General features: G+C 42.2%; 2 protein-coding genes across 2 annotated transcripts; one reads left to right on the top strand and one right to left on the bottom strand.

Annotated features, from left to right (window-relative positions):
- Positions 1-1,871: 1,871 nt before the first annotated feature.
- Positions 1,872-14,300, bottom strand: LOC140076867 (class I histocompatibility antigen, F10 alpha chain-like). Its single transcript, XM_072123630.1, has 9 exons — positions 14,178-14,300; positions 13,862-14,036; positions 10,054-10,314; positions 8,871-9,149; positions 7,807-8,082; positions 6,064-6,162; positions 4,602-4,617; positions 3,445-3,533; positions 1,872-2,916 (listed from the first exon to the last, which is right to left on the bottom strand). The coding sequence occupies exons 2-9, from the start codon at positions 13,917-13,919 to the stop codon at positions 2,876-2,878; spliced, it is 1,119 nt and encodes a 372-aa protein (XP_071979731.1). The 5' UTR covers positions 13,920-14,036; positions 14,178-14,300; the 3' UTR covers positions 1,872-2,875.
- A 5,909-nt stretch (positions 14,301-20,209) lies between these two features.
- LOC140076658 (uncharacterized) lies at positions 20,210-22,476 on the top strand. The gene is made up of 2 exons (XM_072123282.1): positions 20,210-20,353; positions 21,452-22,476. Exons 1-2 carry the CDS (start codon positions 20,330-20,332, stop codon positions 22,229-22,231), a joined length of 804 nt encoding a protein of 267 aa, XP_071979383.1. The 5' UTR covers positions 20,210-20,329; the 3' UTR covers positions 22,232-22,476.
- Positions 22,477-23,304: the final 828 nt, after the last annotated feature.

Below are 23,304 nucleotides of genomic sequence, written 5' to 3'. Positions count from 1 at the left end.
TTTTTATCCATGTATTCACACACGGCTAAAGCCAAATAAAGAGGACTTGTTTGCACCAATTCCGTTGTGGTTTTCATGAGTGCCGCTGACCGTGAATTTGCTCTATACTTTGGGATCTCAACAGTCAAGGATCTGGCAGCGTGCACCACCACAGGCATCGGGTGCAGGAGGACATCTAGGTGATTGGGTGAGCGATCCGATTTTTTCCTTTTTTGAAGATAGGGTCTATAGGTTTGTTCTTAAGTTGAATTTGTATGTAAGTTGGAACTGTATATTTTATAATTGCAGCACCAGACATATTGGGGGTCATTAACTAAGGGTCCGATTTGCGTTTTCCCGACGTGTTACCCGAATATTTCCGTTTTGCGACGATTTCCCCTGAATTGCCCCGGGATTGTGGCACAATGGCGCTGGCATGCACGCAACAGAAATCGGGGGGCTCGGCCGAACGAAAACCCGAGGGATTCTGAAAAACCGCCGCGGAGCTTGCACTTACCTTCACTCAGCCCGTCTCTGTGTATTCCAGTGCGTTCCGGGGAACTTCAGCGCAGCAGCGCCACCTGGTGGACGTCAGAGGAACTACCTTAATGAATCCCGGCCGGACCCGAATCCACCGCAGAGAACGCGCCATTATTTTTGGTCTCTGTGACAACTGGATTTTAAAAATGTTGGGTTGTCATAAGAACCAGGATTAACAATAAATATTAACTACAGACACTTTTAATAACTCTTACAGCTGATCATTGTAGCCTGGGACTAAAGTACATTAAATTACCAACGTCCAGAGGTCTGTTTGTAACTAGGGGTCGTCTGTAAGTCGGGTGTTCTTAAGTAGGGGACTGCCTGTATATATGTTTTAGATGTTTTAAATGGTATGTGTACTGTGTGTTTTTATGTATTGTGTATTTTATGTATCGTGTATTTTATGTATTGTGTGTTTTATGTATTGTGTGTTTTAAATTGGATGTGACACATTCTTTTCCCCCTGGGGACAATAAATTGTTTATTATTATTATTACAAGTATCCAATTTCAGTTCATAATTTACTTTTCCAAAGTAAGAATTACACAGATAAACATAAAAAGTCATGGAATTGGTGTAAATTAGAGATGAGCGAGCACTAAAATGCTCGGGTGCTCGTTATTCGAGACAAACTTTTCCTGATGCTCGAGTGCTCGTCTCGAATAACGAGCCCCATTGAAGTCAATGGGAGACTCGAGCATTTTTCAAAGGGACCATGGTTCGGGAATAAAATGTGTTATTTAATTGAAAAAGAATGTCTTCTGATAAGTTATCAGATGTATGCAAACATCTACAATCTATTCTTCACTGTTCCGCGCGCACATTATCTCCCGACAAGTTAGCAGATGTGAAGAACAGTGAAGAATAGAATAAAAACAGTGAAAACAGTGAACACAGGATCATTTAAGTGAAAAACGCAGTGAAAAACACAGTGAAGAATAGATTGCAGATGTTCGGCACATCTGCTTACTTGTAGGGAGATACGCTGTCCCGGGATCCGCTCCTCTTCTTCCACTGAAGTCTCCCCAATCTCTCTGCCCTTCCCGATGTCTCTGTGCCGCTGCCCCAATGTCTCCGTGCCTGCCGCTGCCCCGCTGTCTCCGTGCCTGCCGCTGACCCGATGTCTCCGTGCCTGCCGCTGCCCACGATGTCTCCGTGCCTGACGCTGCCCACGATGTCTCCGTGCCTGACGCTGCCCACGATGTCTCCGTGCCTGCCGCTGCCCCGCTGTCTCCGTGCCTGCCGCTGCCCCGCTGTCTCCGTGCCTGCCGCTGCCCCGGTGTCTCCGTGCCTCCCGCTGCCCCGCTGTCTCCGTGCCTGCCGCTGTCCCGCTGTCTCCGTGCCCGCCGCTGCCCCGCTGTCTCCGTGCCCGCCGCTGTCCACGTTGTCTCCGTGCCTGCCGCTGCCCCGCTGCCTCCGTGCCTGCCGCTGCCCCGCTGTCTCCGTGCCTGCCACTGCCTGTGCTGCTCCCCGGTGTCTCTGTGCTGCTCCCTGGTGTCTCTGTCCTGCTCACTGTGTTCTTCACATACTATTTGATCTTTAGAACATTAGGAAATCCTATAAGATGCTTATACATTATGGGATATAATGGCACTTGTCTTATCCATAATTATCCAGAACTGCTGTTTCTAACACAAAACCTTTCCTTAAAATATTCAATATCTTTGAATAGATGTATGAGGTGATCAAGCTTATATACCACAACAGGGGGGAAAGTTTTAACCATTAAACAAAAACAAGTATGAAAAGAAATGAAGAACAGAAATGGGAAAGTCAGTTCTCTAGATAACCCGACCCCCCACTCATTTTAATCACAGTTATTGTGACAGCTTTGTGTTACTGTATTGTAGATCTGTGCAGAGCTGTCAGTGGGGAGGGGGTTGCCGAGCTATATCTTCTATCTTGTATAGATGGGTAGAGGGGTAAACAATAACTATTAGCACCAATTACATGCGTATCTCACACTATATACAAATTGCATATCAAATTGTGCAAATTTAAAAAGAATAAATTAAAATCTATACAACTTAAACTATAATAAAATGAAACAGAAATCCTTACAGAAAATACTGCAATGTGAGCAATTACTTAAAATAAGGAAAAGCTACAATTTCCAGCAGTTTCCTATATGGTGGATATTAGGGTGGACTCTATATAATCCATATGTTCCGGGAGGGAATACATGAGGTTTATTCCAACGGAATGTGAAAACAATGAAAAAACAGCATTGTCTTTTTTTCTTGCAAAGATTTTGTCCTAAACTAAAACCCCCTCTGACCTCCCTAGTTGACTCTTTTATCCCAGTAGGATTCTCATTTCTGATAACATGACACGGCGGCATCATAGCTCAGCTTTAGGCTTCGGCAACATAATCAGAGAAGTCTGATGTGGTTTCTGCGAAAGTAAAGTGAAAACCTACATTTTATCAAAATATTACAACTGGAACAAGTTTAGAAACTGTCAATAATTTAAAGGAAATCTACAATTTGCTTATGCTTTGCTTATGCAGTATGAACCAAACATACCTAGAGAATGCTGTAGCTACACTGATGCAGAAACATATCTTGTTTAATCCCTAGACTAAATGACTAAGTGGTCATGTGGCTGCTCCAGCGCTTCTCCTCACCCTAATTTTACACTGCTTCAGCCTTGTCCTGCCCAGCATAAGCCGAGAATACGTCATCACTGTGTTGTCCCTGACAGGCAGAAGTAATCAATCGCTGCACCATCCCCCAGCAGCTGTGTATGAGTCATCCAGCTCAGGTTGATTAGTCCTGTCTGGACAGTTCAGGCTGCTCTTTTATATACAGAAGGCAGTCTGCACCCAACTTTCCCAAGGTCCTGAATTTTATAATATTTTTTTTCAGCAAAACCACTCAGTTCAGGGATTAAACAAGAAATCAGTAACAAGGATATGCCTACCTTTATGTGGACTTGGTTGGAATAACACATACAGCTTATAGATAGGGTCAACTCTATTTTCTGAAGGAGGCCGATATTTATTCCTTTTCCTGCGCAAAGATGAAGACATCATATGAACTAGAGCTTTAAATGGCACTCTCCTAAAGGGTCCAACACCCAGACTCATCATATACAGGAAGTGGGGCTTGGTTTTATCCCAAATACCATGGTGATTCCAATATTATAAAAGTGCTAATTTATGGGGTGACCTCTTTGAACATTGGTTATATAAAAATGTTTTATGAGCAAAAAATACATCACCTGTATCACTGGTACAAGCTTGGTTAATGCTACTCTACGCTATAACCATGTTATAGAAACCACAGAACTAACCTTCATGCAGGGAGCAATGATTATATTGGGGCTTATTTACTGAGGGTCCGCGGATTGCATTTCCATCAGACTGTTCATTGTATTCGGGATTTGCGCCGCAGGGACAGGGATTTACAAGGGGATTGTGTCACCCACGATCGGATTTTGGCGCAGCGGCGCCGGCTTTTATGCGACAGAAATCGGGGGGCCTGCCGTCGGATGATCTGAATGATTCGGACTGAGGGCAGAATTTAATATTAAAATTGTGTCCCAACCAATGCACTTACATACACAGGAAGAAGATGGTGAACCCCGGCGGACCTGAGCGGGGAAGCGACACTTGCAGGATATCGGGTGCACGATGTTAGTGAATCGCGGCACAGTGCATTGTCGTCGGACAATGCACTTTGTGAACTCCTCTGGAAGGGTAAGTGAATGTGCCCCATTGTGTGCATACCCCCATAGCCTCTTCATATATATATATATATATATATATATATATATATATATATATATATATATAGTCACATACTGTCCTCCCTATTTACTCCTTCACATAGGCTCTGTTCATATCAACATTATGGAGTGCATAGAAAGAATATGGAGTATATGTTGGCCCCGGTATCCCATTGATTTATAAAGGAAGTGTTAGGGTATACCAGGATGTTTGCTTGACTTAAAAAATAGCATTGGATGCGGAGTTATGTCATTGTAAATAGTCTCTAAATGGTTGTGACCATAACCTTACATGGTGCATTCATAGCATCACAACTATGTGAGAGGAGCCACATATACAGAATACTTACCGCTTGTCTCTGTGCCCTAAAACAAGAAGAAGAGATGGAATTAGGAAGAATAATAACATCCTATAAAGTCATTTCCCTCTATTATTACTTGTTTTGTAGAGGATATCATAAATAAAATGAGGAACATTGGGGGTGGATGGAGAGTGGGAACACACAGACATTGGGGCTCATTTACTACCGCGGACCGCCCTTTCGTCGGACATCCCACCGATTTCCGTTTTGCACTGCGGGGACAGGTATTTAAAAGGGGTTTTTGACGCATTCGATCGGATTTTGGATGCAATCGCGGCAGCTTTCATGCAACACAAATCGGGGAGGGGGGGGGGCATATTCGGACAAACCGCGGGATTTAACTTAAAAATTGTGTCGCGTGCCATGCATCAACATACACCAGGAAGAAGAAGGTGAACTCCGGCGGACCTGAGCGGGGAAGCGACAGATGCAGGATATCGGGCGCACAATCTTCATGAATCGCAGCAGAGTTCATCCTCGTAGGACAGTCCGGATTGGGGATCGCGCAGGATCGGGTAGGTAAATGTGCCCCATTATAGACACTTTGGGGCACATTTACTATGGGCCATGCACCAGTTTTCTCTTGGACTTTCCGCATTCTTTTTAGTGCAAACTACTTGCACAGGTATTTAGGAAGTGTCTGAGACAATTTTGTGTCTAATGTGACCCTTTTGTGACGCGGCTGCACTATTCCTCATGCAACACAAATTAAGGGCCATTCTAGAGCTCATTCGGACCATGCACCTGATTTAACATGCAAAGTCCGATAGAATTGTGTTGCACGCCCCATATTAAACGTGCACTCTGGTGCACGGGGCACCAGATTCATGAAGAAAGGACGACAGAAATCCTGAATCTAGCGCCCCCTGCACATAGTACAGATGCACTGTTCTTAGTAAATGTGCCCCATTGGTGAGATCAAATGACATTGAAGCGTCTTTAACAACACACAGTGGTCCATGACTCCTAGCAATGTCACAGAATGCCGTATACATCTTCCCTTAGAGAGTAAATCAGTCCATGTAGATAATTCTTTTCACTCCACTATCTTATGTGAAGCACCTGGTCAGGACCGTGTAATTGTAAAACAAGATTCTTTTCACTTCTGGACTATGGCTCTAACATTGCTCAAGAGAACCTTCAGTAGGTTAGAAGTTCTTCTGTCACCAATGCCATCAATATGTTTTGCAGAAATAAAGTTGTATATGGTTTTACCCATCATAAGATGTTTCTTTTTCGGCACCTTGGTACTGAGACAGGTTTTTTTTATAGCCCAGCTGAAATTATTTTCCACTAAGTGGCCGAATTGCTTTCTAATTACTAATTATTTCAGTTTGTGTCATGACTTTCCTTTGATTTTTGCACCTCTCTATGCTATCCTACTGAGTTTTCTTACAGATATTTATGTGTATGTGATCTTACGTGCATATATTTGTCTTCACACACTTACTTATATATACAAGAAATCCAGCAATGCCACCAGCAAGAAGAAGACTGGCCACCACAGTGATGATCACAGGGATGACCCAGACACTTGGCTGTTTTGGTTCTGTTAAAGAACAGGAGAGTTAAAATAAGCTTTATTAAAATGAAAGGGAATAGAATAAAGGAATTACTGTCTTTAAAGGGAAACTGTTCCCACATTTTTCACAAATACAGCTAGTGGCAGGTTCCCATAGAGCCCTAGTGTCTAACTGACACTTCTTTTAGCTAAAAATGGTTCCCCTCAGATTCTCATTTATTCAACTTTATAATTTTACGTGGCATCCAAGGATGTCTATAGCGAATTGGGCTAAATCCACCAGCTACCAGCTCTTCCCCATGCTTTCTCTGCATGTAGCAGTAATTTAATGTGATCAGGGTCACATCATTGCAGGTCCTTTAGCTTTCTAATATTAGTAAACTGTACACCAAGCCTATATCTTATGAAATCACAGCTTATATCACATGAAATCACAGTAGCCTGCATGGAGAGGACTAGAAGTCCATGCAGGCTGCTGTGATTTCGTATGTGGTCAGATATGTGCATGGGGTACAGTTTGCTAATGTTAAGAGGCTAAAGGACCTGTGATGATGTCACCCTGTCACATTACATTAGGCCATGCCCCTTGACTCCCTCTATAGATCCCCAGATACCAGGCAAGTTTATAAGTCTGATTTTATGGGAATGTAAGGGAAACAATTTTTAGCTAATTAAAATCAAATAGTTACTAGGGCTCTATAGGAACCTATCACTAGCTGGATTTGTGAAAAATGTGGTGAAAGGTTCCCTTTAATTAAAAACACTTAGGGTAAATTTAGACTGATTATGAGATTTCTGACCCCACAATCAGCTAAACTACATGTCCCCCTGAGCTGCAATATGGTAAATCGGACTTTCAGGATCGGCTGTGCTGTATGCTACAACAGATCCTCTGAAGAAATTAAAGTGCAGGGGAAAATATTGCTATGGGACAGGGGGCAGTGCAATCCCTATTGTGCTAAAAACGTTTTGCAATTTGTAGATCGGGGGTAAGAATTATTTGTGCTCCTGCTGTTGTAAGATTACAACTTCCAGCATGCATGCATGTGAATGGAATATGCTGTGAGATGTAGTTTCACAATGGCTGAAGTTGCTACCGCTGCTACAGATTGTGGTGCTTCAGGTTCACTAGAGTAACCAAAATCTGAATAGATACTACACAGTGGACATGGTTCTTCCAAAAACCGATCCTCCATACTACACAGACTTGATCTACACTCACCGGCCACTTTATTAGGTACACCATGCTAGTAACGGGTTGGACCCCCTTTTGCCTTCAGAACTGCCTCAATTCTTCATGGCATAGATTCAACAAGGTGCTGGAAGCTCCTCAGTAGATCAGCAGTTTCTGAAATACTCAGACCAGCCCTTCTGGCACCAACAACCATGCCACGTTCAAAGGCACTCACCTTTCTTCCCCATACTGATGCTCGGTTTGAACTGCAGGAGATTGTCTTGACCATGTCTACATGCCAAAATGCACTGAGTTGCCGCCATGTGATTGGCTGATTAGAAAATAAGTGTTAACGAGCAGTTGGACAGGTGTACCTAATAAAGTGGCCGGTGAGTGTATATCCCATTACTCCCATACAATGACACATTACTGATCCCCAGTCCTGACCTCCTTCATAGTCTTCCTCCTGTCATCCCTGCAGTGCGGATACAACTCACCCCACACAATGTGCAGCGGTTCTGTCAGGCTGCTGTGATCCACATAACAGGAGTAAGTGTCGCCCTCTTTGGGGCGGACGTCCACGCTGACCCTGATCTGATAGGTGCCGTCAGGATTGGGGAGGACGTGTGTGGTCTCATATGTGGGAACGTCGTCCACCATGTTCTTCATCCACTTCACATCCACAGCTCGGGGGTGAAATCCGTGCGCCAGACAGTGAAGCGTCAGGATCCCATCATCGCTCTCCTGACCGGATACCTTCACCTTTGGCTGAACTGAGAGGGAAAAAAAAGATGTAAAGAATAAATGGATGCCTTGTGGCCCAAATCTGAACCATTGACCACTCTAAACAATTACTTCATTTTATTTATTCTATGAATTTTTATGATTGGGTTTTTAATCAGTAAACTAGAATTATTGTCGGAAAAAAATTATAACTTTGATCCTCTCTGTATCGGTCAGTACTCTTCTCCATTCTTTTTATCTTAGACCTTACTTTTCTCTGCTGAGCAAATTTCTCAAAAATTTTATTAAATTTGATAAACTTAAAAAAAATTGATTTAGGTCTAAGTCAGATCATTCCGAACCAGGAGGTCGTGGAAAGCCTTTTCCATCCTTTTGGAGCCCTTTCTGTTGCGACCTAGCACCTTGGCATAGCTAAGTTCTGCTAAGACCGAGAGGCTCTCAAAAAGTAGCTGCCCTCCTTCCGACCTGTCCCAGCCTGAGGGGCCTTTGTCCTCCTAGTGCTGAACAAGGGCTGCAGTTCCCAGGGAGCATCTGTCCAAGCCTTTCCTGTCTGGAGCAGGATGACCTGTAAACATAGGCCAAGCCAGGGCTCTAGGGCTACTTTTTAGAAGCCCCCTGGTCTTTGCAGAAATTCTGCTGTGACTGGGATAAGGTGCCCGGCTATGCCGGATAGGGCCCAAAGAGTTCAGTTATCATAAATCACCAGATATTCTGTTACATGCAACAGGATTTAATGTGATTTCCACAAAAAGAGAGGAAGAGCGGCTATTACAAAGAGCATAACCCAGACAGACCAGAGGTCATAGTGAACACTCACCTCTCCTCTCCAGATCTTCTCTCCCATTCTTCACATGTTTCTGAAGACCCTCAATACATTCATTCTCCAGATATATCTTCATTCTCTTCCCCCATTGTACCTCTGGGCTGTTCCATGTCTGTGTGGTGATCTGAGCCTCGGGAATGGAGGGCATAAATGTCCACGTCTGTGTGTCCAGGTACAGGAGCTCTCTCCCATCATATCCATACTGCAGGTATCCAGTGAAGCTGCCATCATCTCTCAGCTCACAGCCGTGCATCACCTGGAAATAATGGAAACCTGCAGCGAACACAGAACATGTTACATATATCACACAGATCATGTATGTGTAGGTCATGTGTGACACATGTAATGTACAGAGTGTATGATTCAGTTATACAACTCATGTATGACTCAATCTCTATCACGTTCTAGATCAACAGTACAAATGGTGGAGAATGCCCCCACTGCTAACTAAGCAAGACATGGTGGCCCACCTAAACTAAAGACAGTGGGGGTCATTTACTAAGGGCTCCGTGGCCACACTTTCGGCGGGTTTCCCAATTTATTTTCCATTTTGCACTGAATTCCGCTGGGATTTTGGCGCACGCAATCGGGTTTTCGGCGGATCGGCGCCGGGTTGCATGCGATGGAAATCGAGGGCTGTGGCCGTCGGAAAACTAGACAGATGCGGAAAAACCGCGGAATTTAAAAACCGAATTGTGTCGCAAAATCACTCACATGCAACAGGGATAGGTTGGTGAACTCCGGCGAACCTCGACTGACCTCGGTGCTGCATCGACACCTGGTGGACATCTGGCGCTCAACCTAAGTGAATTGCCGGAAGACCCGAATCCTCGTCTGAGAACGCGCTGCTGGATCTCGACAGGACCGGGCGGGTAACTAAATGTGCCCCAGTAATGTTAAAAAAAAGGAAAAGTTCAGGGGCTACAAATATTTTTTACAACCCACTATATTCTATTATCTACAACACTGCACATATCTACAACTTCAGGACAAGTAGACAGAGTCTGGAAGTTACCACCAGGGCGGAGACGTTGAGTGGCAGGAGATCTCACAGCTGATGTATACTAGTGTGTATATGGTGTAATGTGTATAAATCAGTGTGTATACAGTGTATTGTATATATAAGTATATACAGCACAGTATGTATTAGTGTGTATTGTGTATGTTTGGCTCTCACCTTCAGTCTGCTTGAAGTGGTCCATTGTTACCTTCACTCGGTTTTTGTATAAAGCCTCATTCCCTTTTTCTGTTTGAGTATTTGTCTCCCAGTATTCTGGTTCTATTTTCTCCATCCACCGGACCTTGGGTTTTGATCTGCGGCTGTCAGAGTTATAATTCACAATCTGTTGGTCGTCCACGTATCCCACTGATGAATATTCAGGCAGCCCGGACACTGGAGCTGAGACCGCCAGGTGATAATACTGCAGGAAGTGACTGTCTGAGAGACGAAGAAAGGGTCACATATCACACTGACACATCACACATATACTACATGACTTGGGCATCCCTCACTGCATTACAGCTAATAGCACAGGCCCAGCTCCCTCCCCAGACCTGGTGGTGCTTGGTTTTTGGTTGCACATTGGATACACACCTGCAGGAAAATCCACATTGCACTATTGGGTTTCAAATGTTATTTCTACTCCGGATTGTTAATTTTAAGTAATAGGTATTGTGTCACCCAGTAGCCAATAGTCACACAACCCCAGTAGCCAATAGTCACACAACCCCAGTAGCCAATAGTCACACAACCCCAGTAGCCAATAGTCACACAACCACAGTATCCAATAGTCACACAACCCCAGTAGCCAATAGTCATACAACCACAGTATCCAATAGTCACACAACCCCAGTAGCCAATAGTCACACAACCCCAGTAGCCAAAAGTTACACAACCCCAGTAGCCAATAGTCACACAACCCCAGTAGCCAATAGTCACACAACCCCAGTAGCCAATAATCACACAACCCCAGTAGCCAATAGTCACACAACCACAGTATCCAATAGTCACACAACCACAGTATCCAATAGTCACACAACCACAGTAGCCAATAGTCACCCAACCCCCTAGTAGTCAATATTGTGCAATAGTAGTGGGACAGGCAGCTCCCAAGCAGTATATGAATTTGTGCATTGGATACCCCATGTCCTTTATAGTATAACAAATTACACTATTTTTAGATGACTGCACATTCTAATATTTAAAATTGTTAAATAAAATGTCAACATTTTGATGACTGTGCGATACAGAAGGGGTATTTCCAGCACTAAAAAAAGTAAAATTTGAAAATACAATTGTATACAATTGTAAATGCCACCTTAGAACACAGCCTTAAAGCATATCCACTAATTCCAATTTACATGTTACAAAAGGGTCCAGGAAAAAAAAAATCCTTCCTCTGCACCTGCCCTGAAACAGGTGCAGATTTGCAACTAATGTTGGAAAATAGTGGTACACTAAGTGGTACATAAGTGAAAAGTCATACACAGAACATATGGAGAATAAAGAAACATAAGACACAAGGTATAATAACTCACCACAATACACAACATACTAGATACATAGGAGATAATAATCCTGTGATATAAGGTATAATAACTCACCACAATACACAACATACTATATACATAGGAGATAATAATCGTGTGATATAAGGTATAATAACTCACCACAATACAAAACATACTAGATACATAAGAGATAATAATCGTGTGATATAAGGTATAATAACTCACCATAATACACAACATACTAGATACATAGGAGATAATAATCGTGTGATATAAGGTATAATAACTCACCACAATACACAACATACTAGATACATAAGAGATAATAAACGTGTGATATAAGGTATAATAACTCACCACAATACACAACATACTAGATACATAAGAGATAATAAACGTGTGATATAAGGTATAATAACTCACCACAATACACAACATACTAGATACATAAGAGATAATAAACGTGTGATATAAGGTATAATAACTCACCACAATACACAACATACTAAATACATAAGAGATAATAATCGTGTAATATAAGGTATAATAACTCACCACAATACACAACATACTAGATACATAAGAGATAATAATCGTGTAATATAAGGTATAATAACTTACCACAATACACAACATACTAGATACATAAGAGATAATAATCCTGTGATATAAGGTATAATAACTCACCACAATACACAACATACTAGATACATAGGAGATAATAATCGTGTGATATAAGGTATAATAACTCACCACAATACACAACATACTATATACATAGGAGATAATAATCGTGTGATATAAGGTATAATAACTCACCACAATACACAACATACTATATACATAGGAGATAATAATCGTGTGATATAAGGTATAATAACTCACCACAATACACAACATACTAGATACATAGGAGATAATAATCCTGTAATATAAGGTATAATAACGCACCACAATACACAACATACTAGATACATAAGAGATAATAATCCTGTAATATAAGGTATAATAACTCACCACAATACACAACATACAGGCGGTCCCCTACTTAAGGACACCCGACTTACAGACAACCCATAGTTACAGACAGACCCCTCTGCCCACTGTGACCTCTGGTGAAGCTCTCTGGATGCTTTAAAATAGTCCCAGATTGCAATAATCAGCTTAAAATTGTCTGCAATGAAGCTTTATTGATAATTCTTGGTCCTATTACAGCAAAAAAATTTGAAACTCCAATTGTCACTGGGGCAAAAAAAAAAATTGTCGGGAACTACAATGATAAAATATACAGTTTCGACTTACATACAAATTCAACTTAAGAACAAACCTACAGTCCCTATCTTGTATGTAACCCGGGGACTGCCTGTACTAGATACATAAGAGATAATAATCCTGTGATATAAGGTATAATAACTCACCACAATACACAACATACTAGATACATAGGAGATAATAATCGTGTAATATAAGGTATAATAACTCACCACAATACACAACATACTAGATACATAAGAGATAATAATCGTGTAATATAAGGTATAATAACTCACCACAATACACAACATACTAGATACATAAGAGATAATAATCGTGTAATATAAGGTATAATAACTCACCACAATACACAACATACTAGATACATAAGAGATAATAATCCTGTGATATAAGGTATAATAACTCACCACAATACACAACATACTAGATACATAAGAGATAATAATCCTGTGATATAAGGTATAATAACTCACCACAATACACAACATACTATATACATAGGAGATAATAATCGTGTGATATAAGGTATAATAACTCACCACAATCCACAACATACTATATACATAGGAGATAATAATCCTGTAATATAAGGTATAATAACTCACCACAATACACAACATACTAGATACATAAGAGATAATAATCGTGTGATATAAGGTATAATAACTCACCACAATACAAAACATACTAGATACATAGGAGATAATAATCCTGTGATATAAGGTATAATAACTCACCACAATACACAACATACTAGATACATAAGAGATAATAATCCTGTAATATAAGGTATAATAACTCACCACAATACACAACATACTAGATACATAGGAGATAATAATCCTGTGATATAAGGTATAATAACTCACCACAATACACAACATACTAGATACATAGGAGATAATAATCCTGTGATATAAGGTATAATAACTCACCACAATACACAACATACTAGATACATAGGAGATAATAATCCTGTGATATAAGGTATAATAACTCACCACAATACACAACATACTAGATACATAGGAGATAATAATCCTGTGATATAAGGCATAATAACTCACCACAATACACAACATACTAGATACATAGGAGATAATAATCCTGTGATATAAGGTATAATAACTCACCACAATACACAACATACTAGATACATAGGAGATAATAATCCTGTGATATAAGGCATAATAACTCACCACAATACCCGGCAGACAGGTGCAGGAGCAGGACAATGAGGGGGGACATCTTCCTCATCCTGGGTTGATTTTTGGAGGGACCCCGAGTCACAAAAAGTAGATTTCAACTCTGATTGGACAATAGTTTTAATTTCCTCCAATAGGAACAGCTGTTCAGTTACCGGGCAGAGTAAGGCTGCAGAAAGTGAAAGTAACATCTGGAGATATCGTAGAAATTAGTTTTATAGAAAACTTGTAAGAGATTAGGCCTGGATCAGACACAGTCACATAGCCCCTCCTGGTAATCAGGGGATGTAAAGCCTCTGTTCACACTTACCTCAGATGTGGTCATCAGGTTCTGGTTACGTTGTGATGTAGAGAATAACAGAATGAGCTCTGCTATTCCAGTATTCCAGAGTAACTCTGTGCTACAAATGAGGAAACGTCTGTCACATCGTGACCTTAGTGTAAACAGAGACGCACATTGGACTTTTACCTTTTATTAAATTTTTTAAGAGGGGTTAAACGAAAGGTTGTTTCAGGGTCACTACATTCCATTTAAAGGGAGAGGCCTCTTCAAAGATGTATGTGTATACAGTACGTGACTAGTATATAGCAGTGATATGGCGGTAATATAATCACTAGCTTCTATATAAAGGGAGATTCCGCTACAGAGATGTATACAGCATGTGACTAGTATATAGCAGTGATATGGCGGTAATATAATCACTAGATTCTATATAAAGGGAGAGGCCACTACAGAGATGTATACAGCATGTGACTAGTATATAGCAGTGATATGGCGGTAATATAATCACTAGATTCTATATAAAGGGAGAGGCCACTACAGAGATGTATACAGCATGTGACTAGTATATAGCAGTGATATGGCGGTAATATAATCACTAGATTCTATATAAAGGGAGATTCCGCTACAGAGATGTATACAGCATGTGACTAGTATATAGCAGTGATATGGCGGTAATATAATCACTAGATTCTATATAAAGGGAGAGGCCACTACAGAGATGTATACAGCATGTGACTAGTATAAAGCAGTGATATGGCGGTAATATAATCACTAGATTCTATATAAAGGGAGAGGCCACTACAGAGATGTATACAGCATGTGACTAGTATAAAGCAGTGATATGGCGGTAATATAATCACTAGATTCTATATAAAGGGAGAGGCCACTACAGAGATGTATACAGCATGTGACTAGTATAAAGCAGTGATATGGCGGTAATATAATCACTAGATTCTATATAAAGGGAGAGGCCACTACAGAGATGTATACAGCATGTGACTAGTATATAGCAGTGATATGGTGGTAATATAATCACTAGATTCTATATAAAGGTAGAGGCCACTACAGAGATGTATACAGCATGTGACTAGTATATAGCAGTGATATGGCGGTAATATAATCACTAGATTCTATATAAAGGTAGAGGCCACTACAGAGATGTATACAGCATGAGACCAGTATATAGCAGTCACATGGAGAGTTTATAATCCTTAGAGGACATTACACAGCAGTGTATACAGTCATGGCAGTTTCTAGGTAATTTATTGTACACGGTTGAATCTCAAAATTCCCTCCCCCAGGTCATTAAATTACTATACTATTCGCCCCGATTTTAGGTTAAACAGCCCCCCCACCAAAATAAAAATATTAGAGACACACATTTATGTATAGTTGGTAGTGTTTGCAGCACTAGCCCACTAAGCTGTCTTAGACATTGCTCCCCCCCCAAATTATTCTAACAAATACACCATACCCCTTTAATTAATATGTACAGTGTCTTTCAAATTAGGTCAATATAGAAGTACAGTACTAGAACCAAGCATCTTACAGAAACACATGCCCCGTTTATTATAAAACACTGTCTCTAGCATATAAGTAGCCCCAGAACACTGCCTCCCAGTATTTAGGTAGTCCCAGCACACTGCCCCCAGTATATAGGTAGCCCCAGCACATGCCCCCAGTATATAAGTAGCCCCGGGACATGCCCTCCAGAATATAGGTAACCAGCAAACTGCCTCCAGTATATAGGTAGCCAGCACACTGCCATCCCCCCAGTGTAGAGAGTCCTCAGTACATATGTAGCCCCAGCACACTGCTCCCAGTATTTATGTAGCCAAATCATACTGTCCCCAGTACATAGGTAGCTCCAGCCCACGGCCATCCAGTATATGGGTAGCCAAAGCACATAAGTAGCCCCGAATTCTGGCCCCAGTATAAAGCTAGTCCCAGCACATGTCCCTTCAGTATATAAGTAGCCCCAGCATACTACCACACCATATATGGGTAGCTGCAGCACATTGGTAGCCCCAGTACACTGGCCTCTGGTATGTAAGTAGCCCAATTACACTTCCCCTAGTTTATAGGTAGCCCAATTACACTGTCTCCCCAGTATATAGTTAGCCCAACCACACTGACCCCCAGTATATAGGTAGCCCAGCACTTGCCCCAATATATAATTAGCCCCAGCACATGACCCCCAGTATATAAGTAGCCAGCAGACTGCCACCAGTATATTGATAGACAGCACACTGTCCCCCTCCGCAGTATAAAGACACAGCATTTATTTACAGGATGTAACCAGTATATAGCAGTGATATGGAGGGTATATAATCCCTAAACTCTATATAAAGGATCACAATATATCTAGCTGCTAAAACCTGCGCCATAGTATATACAGAGCAGTAACAAGCCAGAATTATACTTATACTATTCTTCTTCCTGCAGCAGCAGAGAAAGGACAAGGTTAATTCCCTGCTACTGGTAGGACAGGTCACAAGACTAAACTACTTACGAGGTCAATAAAACCCTGTGCGGACCAGCTCCTATATGTGTTATTAAAAAGAGAAATGATCTGCAAAAAACTTTAATAGAAGGGAAAGGAAACGTATAACTAGAGGAATGAGGAATAGTGTAATTCTCCTACAAAGGGGAGGGAGCAAAATGATATGGGAGGGCTACAAAAGAAGGAAATAATACTGCACGTCCAAAAGCCAGCTCCTCCGAGGTCTCCACAACCTGCAGATAATGTCTAATGAAGGTGCCCGGCAAGATGTGGATAAGGGCACTAACAGTTATAGCTTATTATTCTGTATCCATCTATGTATAATATATATCCAGCGTCACACATTCCATAAATAGTATACAGTATAAGCACAAGTATTAATTTAAGTGAACCCAGAGTCAAACTGGGGTACCTAGATTCTGGGGGTCCACCTACAACTACATAGGAATATTAACTGCACATTTATAGGCCACACTGAAACAATGCACAAATATACAAATGTACAAATACATCAGGCAAAATGTATTTTTATTAATGATGGAAAAAACACTGATGTGTTTTTGTTTTGTATTTTTCCCATTGTTTGCAATAATTTATAATACCCAATATTATATTATATTTAATGCTCCCTCATATTGTGGCCCCTCATCTCCTCCTCATATTGTGACCTCTCATCTCCCCCTTATATTGTGGCCCCTCTCCTCATATTGTGGCCCCCTATGATCTCCCCCCCTCTCCTTCCCATCTTCTTATCGAGGGTCACTTCTCATTGTTACCCCCTTCTTATTGTGGCCTTCTCTCATCTCTGCCCTTTTATAGTGGCTCCTCACATCCCCCCCATCTTATGGACCCCACTCATCTCCTCCTAATATTTAGGTCCCTCTCATCACCCCCTCCTATTGTGGCTCCTGTCATTTTCCACCTCTCATCCCTCCCCTTATTTGTGGCCCCCTCACCTCATTGCAGTGTAATAAAAATAATAATAAACAACAGATACTCGCCTATCCACATTTCCCAGCAGCTCTTCTCTCCTCTCAATTCTTGTTTGCTGTGTACAACAGGCCAACAAGTGATGGGGCATGGAGTCAGCTGCCATAAGGGCGGAGTCGAAGGAGATGGAGGTGCATTCACAGGTACACCAATGGCCAGTCTGACCATGTGTGAGCCATGCAACTAAGACACCCACCCGGCAAATTTCGCTGCAATTTATAAGTCTAGTGCTGCCTCTGATTTATCTCAGGAATCCAGAAATGGATCTTTTACAAAGTCACAAATTTTGGTGCAAAAAAACCTTCTGTAAGCTCCATGGGGTCATTTATCAAACTTTTTTCATTGAATTCAGTGAATTTTTTGCATAATTTATGCAATTACACTCGTTTTGCTAAGTTTGCTGCAATAGAGTTTAACAAAAGTGCCAAAAATCTGTCTTAAAAATCCTGATGTGAATGACTGAAAAAGTTGCACAGTTTTTCTCAATTACGGTAAAATGTTGGAACTGTTGGAAAATAAACTTCAGTCAAGATTAGGAATAGGCAATAGTTTAGATTACACATTTGCAGCGTTGGCTGCTGTCACTCGGTGCGTTTTTGGTCTTTCATCTTTACCGTGCATATCGCTGGTTTGAATCTGTTTTTCTTAATTTGTAGAAGTTTTAGCAGCTGTTAAATTTTAATACAGGATTCAAACCAGCCAAAGGCATGTAAAAACATACGCATGCAAGAACGGCCCAAGAACGCACCATGTGACAGCAGCCTTTTGTACAACTTTCCAGACAGAAGTCTCAAAAAACCAATAGATTTACTTGCCTTATATATCAAACACTTAGGCCGCGGTCACACGTTGCACTAGCAGTCCGTTCATAATGTGACGCTAGCACACATTAAACGTGTTTCCAGGGAGAACCACCCCCTGTGCGCTAGCGTCGCGTTATGAACGGACTGCTAGCGGATTGTGTGACCGTGGCCTAAGGGTGATGCAAATGCAAACGCAGGCGAAGCCGCACCCACCGGGGCGTCCCGATCGCATCGGCGTTTCTATGGATCGGGAACGAGCCGCCGGTGTTTTACTTTAATTTAATGCAAAACACCGGCGGCTCGTTCCGGATCGCAGGCGTTTCCGGGCCGCGGCTTGCAAACGCAGCCAAGACGGCACGTCTGCGATCACCCTTAGGGCGCGTTCACACTTTGCGTTTTGGTTGTGTTTTCATTGCGTTTGTAACGCATATACAACAGCTGATGAGAGGTGATTTGCCTAATTACATTACTGTTTACCTTTGTAAACGCAATGTTAACACATGCGTTAACAAAACAAGTGCGTTAACGCGTTGTTAACGCATGCGTTAACATCGCGTTTACGATGCGTTTTGTAAACGGAAATGTTAACAGTGATGTAATTAGGCAAAACACCCCTCCTCATCTGTTGTATATGCGTTTAAAACGCAATGAAAACGCAGGTCAAAACGCAACTTGTGAACGTGCCCTTAGGGTGAAGACACACGTGGCGTTTTAGGCCGTTTTTGGGCCATTTTTAATTAGTGCGTTTTCACATCGTTAAAAACGCATGCGTTAAAAAACGCATCCGTTTTTAAAAAACGCATCCGTTTTTTGAAAACGCAAGCGTATTTGTCCGTTTTTCCGAAATAGCTCAATAAAAAACGGACAAAAACGCATGCGTTTTTAACTCGTTTTTGGGCCGTTTTTACAAAGTGCGTTTTCAGATCTTTAAAAACGCATCCGTTTTTTAAAACGCATGCGTTTTTGTCCGTTTTTCCGAAATTGCGCAATGAAAAACGGACAAAAACGCATGCGTTTTTTAACGCATGCGTTTTTAACGATCTGAAAACGCACTTAGTAAAAACTGCCCAAAAACGCCATGTGTGTCTTCACCCTTAGGCCGGCGCCACACGCGGCGCTTTGTCAGCGCTTGCAAACGCAAACGCAGACAAAATCGCGCCCACCGGGGCGGACCTCGGCCCGATCGCATCAGCGTTTCTATGGAAACGCCTGCGATCGGGAACGAGCCGCCGGTGTTTCGCGTTAAATTAACGCAAAGCGCAGACAAAGCGCCACGTGTGGCGCCGGCCAAAGCCGTACGTGTGGCACCAGCCTCAGGGCGCGTTCACACGTTGCGCTTTGGTGGCGGTTTCATTGCATTTTAAAACACATTACAACAGCCGAGATGAGGTGATTTGCCTAATTACTTTACTGTTAACGTTTCTGTTTACAAAACGCATTGTAAACACAATGTTAACATATGTGTTTACAATGCATGGGCGCATACATTTTGTTAACTCATGTGTTGGGTCATAATGGGTGAGAACATATCATCAAAAGAAGCTGCTCCTCCCCTTTTTTTCAATCCACTCCTGGTTTGGACATCAAAAACTGCACCTGAAAACCTGAATGTGTGAACGCACCATCAATGATATGTTCTCACTCCTCATGATCCACACGTGCATTTGGCTTCAAAAACTGCATCTGAAAAGCTGAACATGTGAACGCACCATCACAAGTGACAACCTCAGGCGCAGGTGTCATTAATTTAAGTTTAACTCTGCCTGCCCTTTACCACGCCTCTTCCCTGTTCCCTCATTGGCTTTCAGTTGATATGAAATAGCTGGGGATGTGGAGGGGTGCAAGTGGTATCTAGTGTTCACTCACTTCCAGACTTGCTAACCATGGACCAGAATGAGGAGGTGAAGGTGAGCATTGTCCTAACACTAGACATGAGGGCATGTGTATCACCGTTTTTTGGCTGTTTAGTCTTACTGTTGCGGCTTTTTGTGGTGTGTGACTATTTAGTCCCAAATAGTAGCTCCTAAAAGTAAGTCTGTGTCTAACATGTTCTGTTTTGGAACTTATTAGGTGCCGGAATGGGACAATTTCAGAGACCAAAAATCTCAATCTTCAACAAACATCTGGGCTACAAAAATAAACATGACACACTGCACTAAATCCTTGAGGCAGATGACTTTGGTACACTACTTTATTCTGCACCTAAAAAGTCTGAAACTGCAAAAAGTCACACAGAAGAAAGCAAATGTAGTGATACGTGTCCCCCATGAAGTACAAACTGCAGCGGCTGGGTAACGTGGCCTGCTGTTGGGGGGTTATCATGTCTGAATGGTTTCCTATAGGATTTACAGCTGAGAGGTGGGAGATGTTAATCTTCAATGGAAACAAAAGCAAAGACAAAAAAACTGTTTCTGTTAAGTTTCCCGAAACTCTTTTAATGTTTCACCTGTGATGCTGGCCTATGCCTTATTCCAACTAATAGAAACCAATATTGTCACTCAAAACCCTTCAAGAGTATTTCTCACGATGCAAATCTGCACTGCTTTAGATGTTTATCAATCTGTTTTCATCCAATCTGTGGATGCTAAGGGGCAGACTTACTAAAAGAATGAGCAAAGTCCCCCCAGAAAACGGGCACAGACTGCTTTCAGTTTTGTGGTGCAGGCGCATTATTCTTCAGTTGGACCATGCGGCAGATATAACATGTAAAGTCCCACAGAATAGAGTTGCGCGCCCTATGCTAAAGGTGCAGCAAAAAGAGGAGCACTCTGTCAGGGCTGTACAGAGGGTTCATGCAGAATGGATGCCACAAATCCTGAATCTAGCGCCCTCTGCACAGTGTGGTTTGCATGTTTTTCAATAAATGTGCGCCTTAAGTCTCAGGAGCTTCTTGGCATATCTAGCATGAATAATTTTCTCTCCCCCCTAACCCCTTCCCTATTTGGGAATACCAATCTGTTTGGTGTGTGGATGAACTTTTCTAAACAGTTGCTTTTGTCTTGCAGATGTTCCTGCAGTTCTCCAACAGTCTGGATATCTTCTCATCGATAAGTCCACCCTTGGGTGAGACCCCGCTAGGTTCCTCCTGCACCGCACCCAAGGGCACAGGATTTTCCTCCTTGCGTTACAAGACTGAGCTATGCAATCGATATGCGGAGAGTGGCTTCTGTGCTTACAGAAGTCGCTGCCAATTTGCCCATGGCCTCAGTGACCTCCGTCCACCGTTCCAGCATCCAAAGTACAAGACTGAACTGTGCCGTTCTTTCCATATTGAAGGAACCTGTAGCTATGGTCCTCGCTGCCTTTTCATACATGGCCATAGTGAGAAGAGGGAAGTGCCGGATACAATCCGTCTCAGACAGCGTCGGCCCTCACCGTTCTACAGCAAAAAGCAATGCCGCCTGTGGCGCTCACCCACTGGCTGCCCGTATGGATCAAACTGCCTCTTTCAGCACCCAGGTGCTGTTCGTGATGTTTGCCGCCATTATGCTGCCCTTGGCGTATGTCCATATGGCACCCACTGTCTGTTTAAGCACACCCCACCTCCAGACCGCTGGGGAGCGGGAAGTCTTGCTGGTAGTGGGTCCCTCTCTCCCGCAGAATCGGACACTGATGCTGGGAACGATCCTTTCCGTGAGGCATCCGCTAACAATGCTTTTAACTTTTCAAGTCTGCTCCTACCACTTGCATTGAGGCTTCAGATCCTGGGAGAAGAGGAGGACATCGCTGCGACCAGTCCCGGCCTGTCAGAGGATGACAACTCCCAGGACGCGCAGGGTTTCTGATGTCTATGATGTGCCCTGGTGTTTCTTACACTAATCTTAAATACTTCAGATTATCCCTTGTTGGAATCTGATGTCTTTTTATCCACTGACCTATGGCTCTTATGTACATAAAAGTTTAAGTTATTCCCCTAACCCTATATGTAGATATAACGTTTAATATTCCTAATAGACCTTTTTATGGGTGACTTATGATTTTATTGACAAGATGTGTTTATGTCACTAATTAAAACTATGGTTTGATTTTACTTAACTCTCTTGTATTACTTTCTTGGTAATCTAAATTTACTACCATATGATGGTGGAGCTTCAGCCCTTTCCCTCTAGCATGCTGTGTTAAGTTTTTTGTACAAAGTTCGATTCTTGCTTATCGATTTAAGAACAAGGTCATCTCAATAATTCATTGACGTAGTGGAGGTTTTGTGGCCAGAGCACAAATCCCCATGTCGGTAGTGTGCATGAGGCCTAAGGATGGGTTTACACGTGTGTCCCCCCTACGTTGGAAGGACTGATTATCAATGTGTCCTTACAACATATGGCACAGACATATCCCACTGTATGTTTATTCTGTTTTCATATGGACAGGGACATCGCCAGCATCCTTCATCTGCTAAGCAGAGGTTGGGGGATGTTGCATCCACTCCCCATATGTTTCTGTTGCCTTCGCTCAGCGTATTATTTCACTGAGCCGGATGGTAAGACTTTGCTCAGTATACAGCGTATTCTGTAAAAGACTGAGGCGAAGCCAGGGGCGTAACTTGAGGGGTGCGGTCACAACCGGGCCAATGAGGCATATAGGGCCCATATGGTGTATCTTTCATTTATGAGAAGACTAGTATTATAAACAATACATTATAATTGGGGGAGTGTGTCGCCACTGGTGACGGCTATGCTTCCTTCTGCCAGTATATCAATGAGCGTGAGGTGAATGTGACATATACGTGAGGTAATATTGCTCTCTTGTAACATTTAGTAGTCATATCTACAGTGATTTGAGGTAATAAGCTTTTATATATCAGTCATTGTATGATATATGTATAGATTGTAAGACTATCCAGCAACGACATATTTCGGCA

Source organism: Engystomops pustulosus, chromosome 9, assembly GCF_040894005.1.
Source record: "Engystomops pustulosus chromosome 9, aEngPut4.maternal, whole genome shotgun sequence".
Taxonomy (NCBI): Eukaryota; Metazoa; Chordata; class Amphibia; order Anura; family Leptodactylidae; genus Engystomops; species Engystomops pustulosus.
This window is presented reverse-complemented; position numbering and strand designations above follow the sequence as displayed.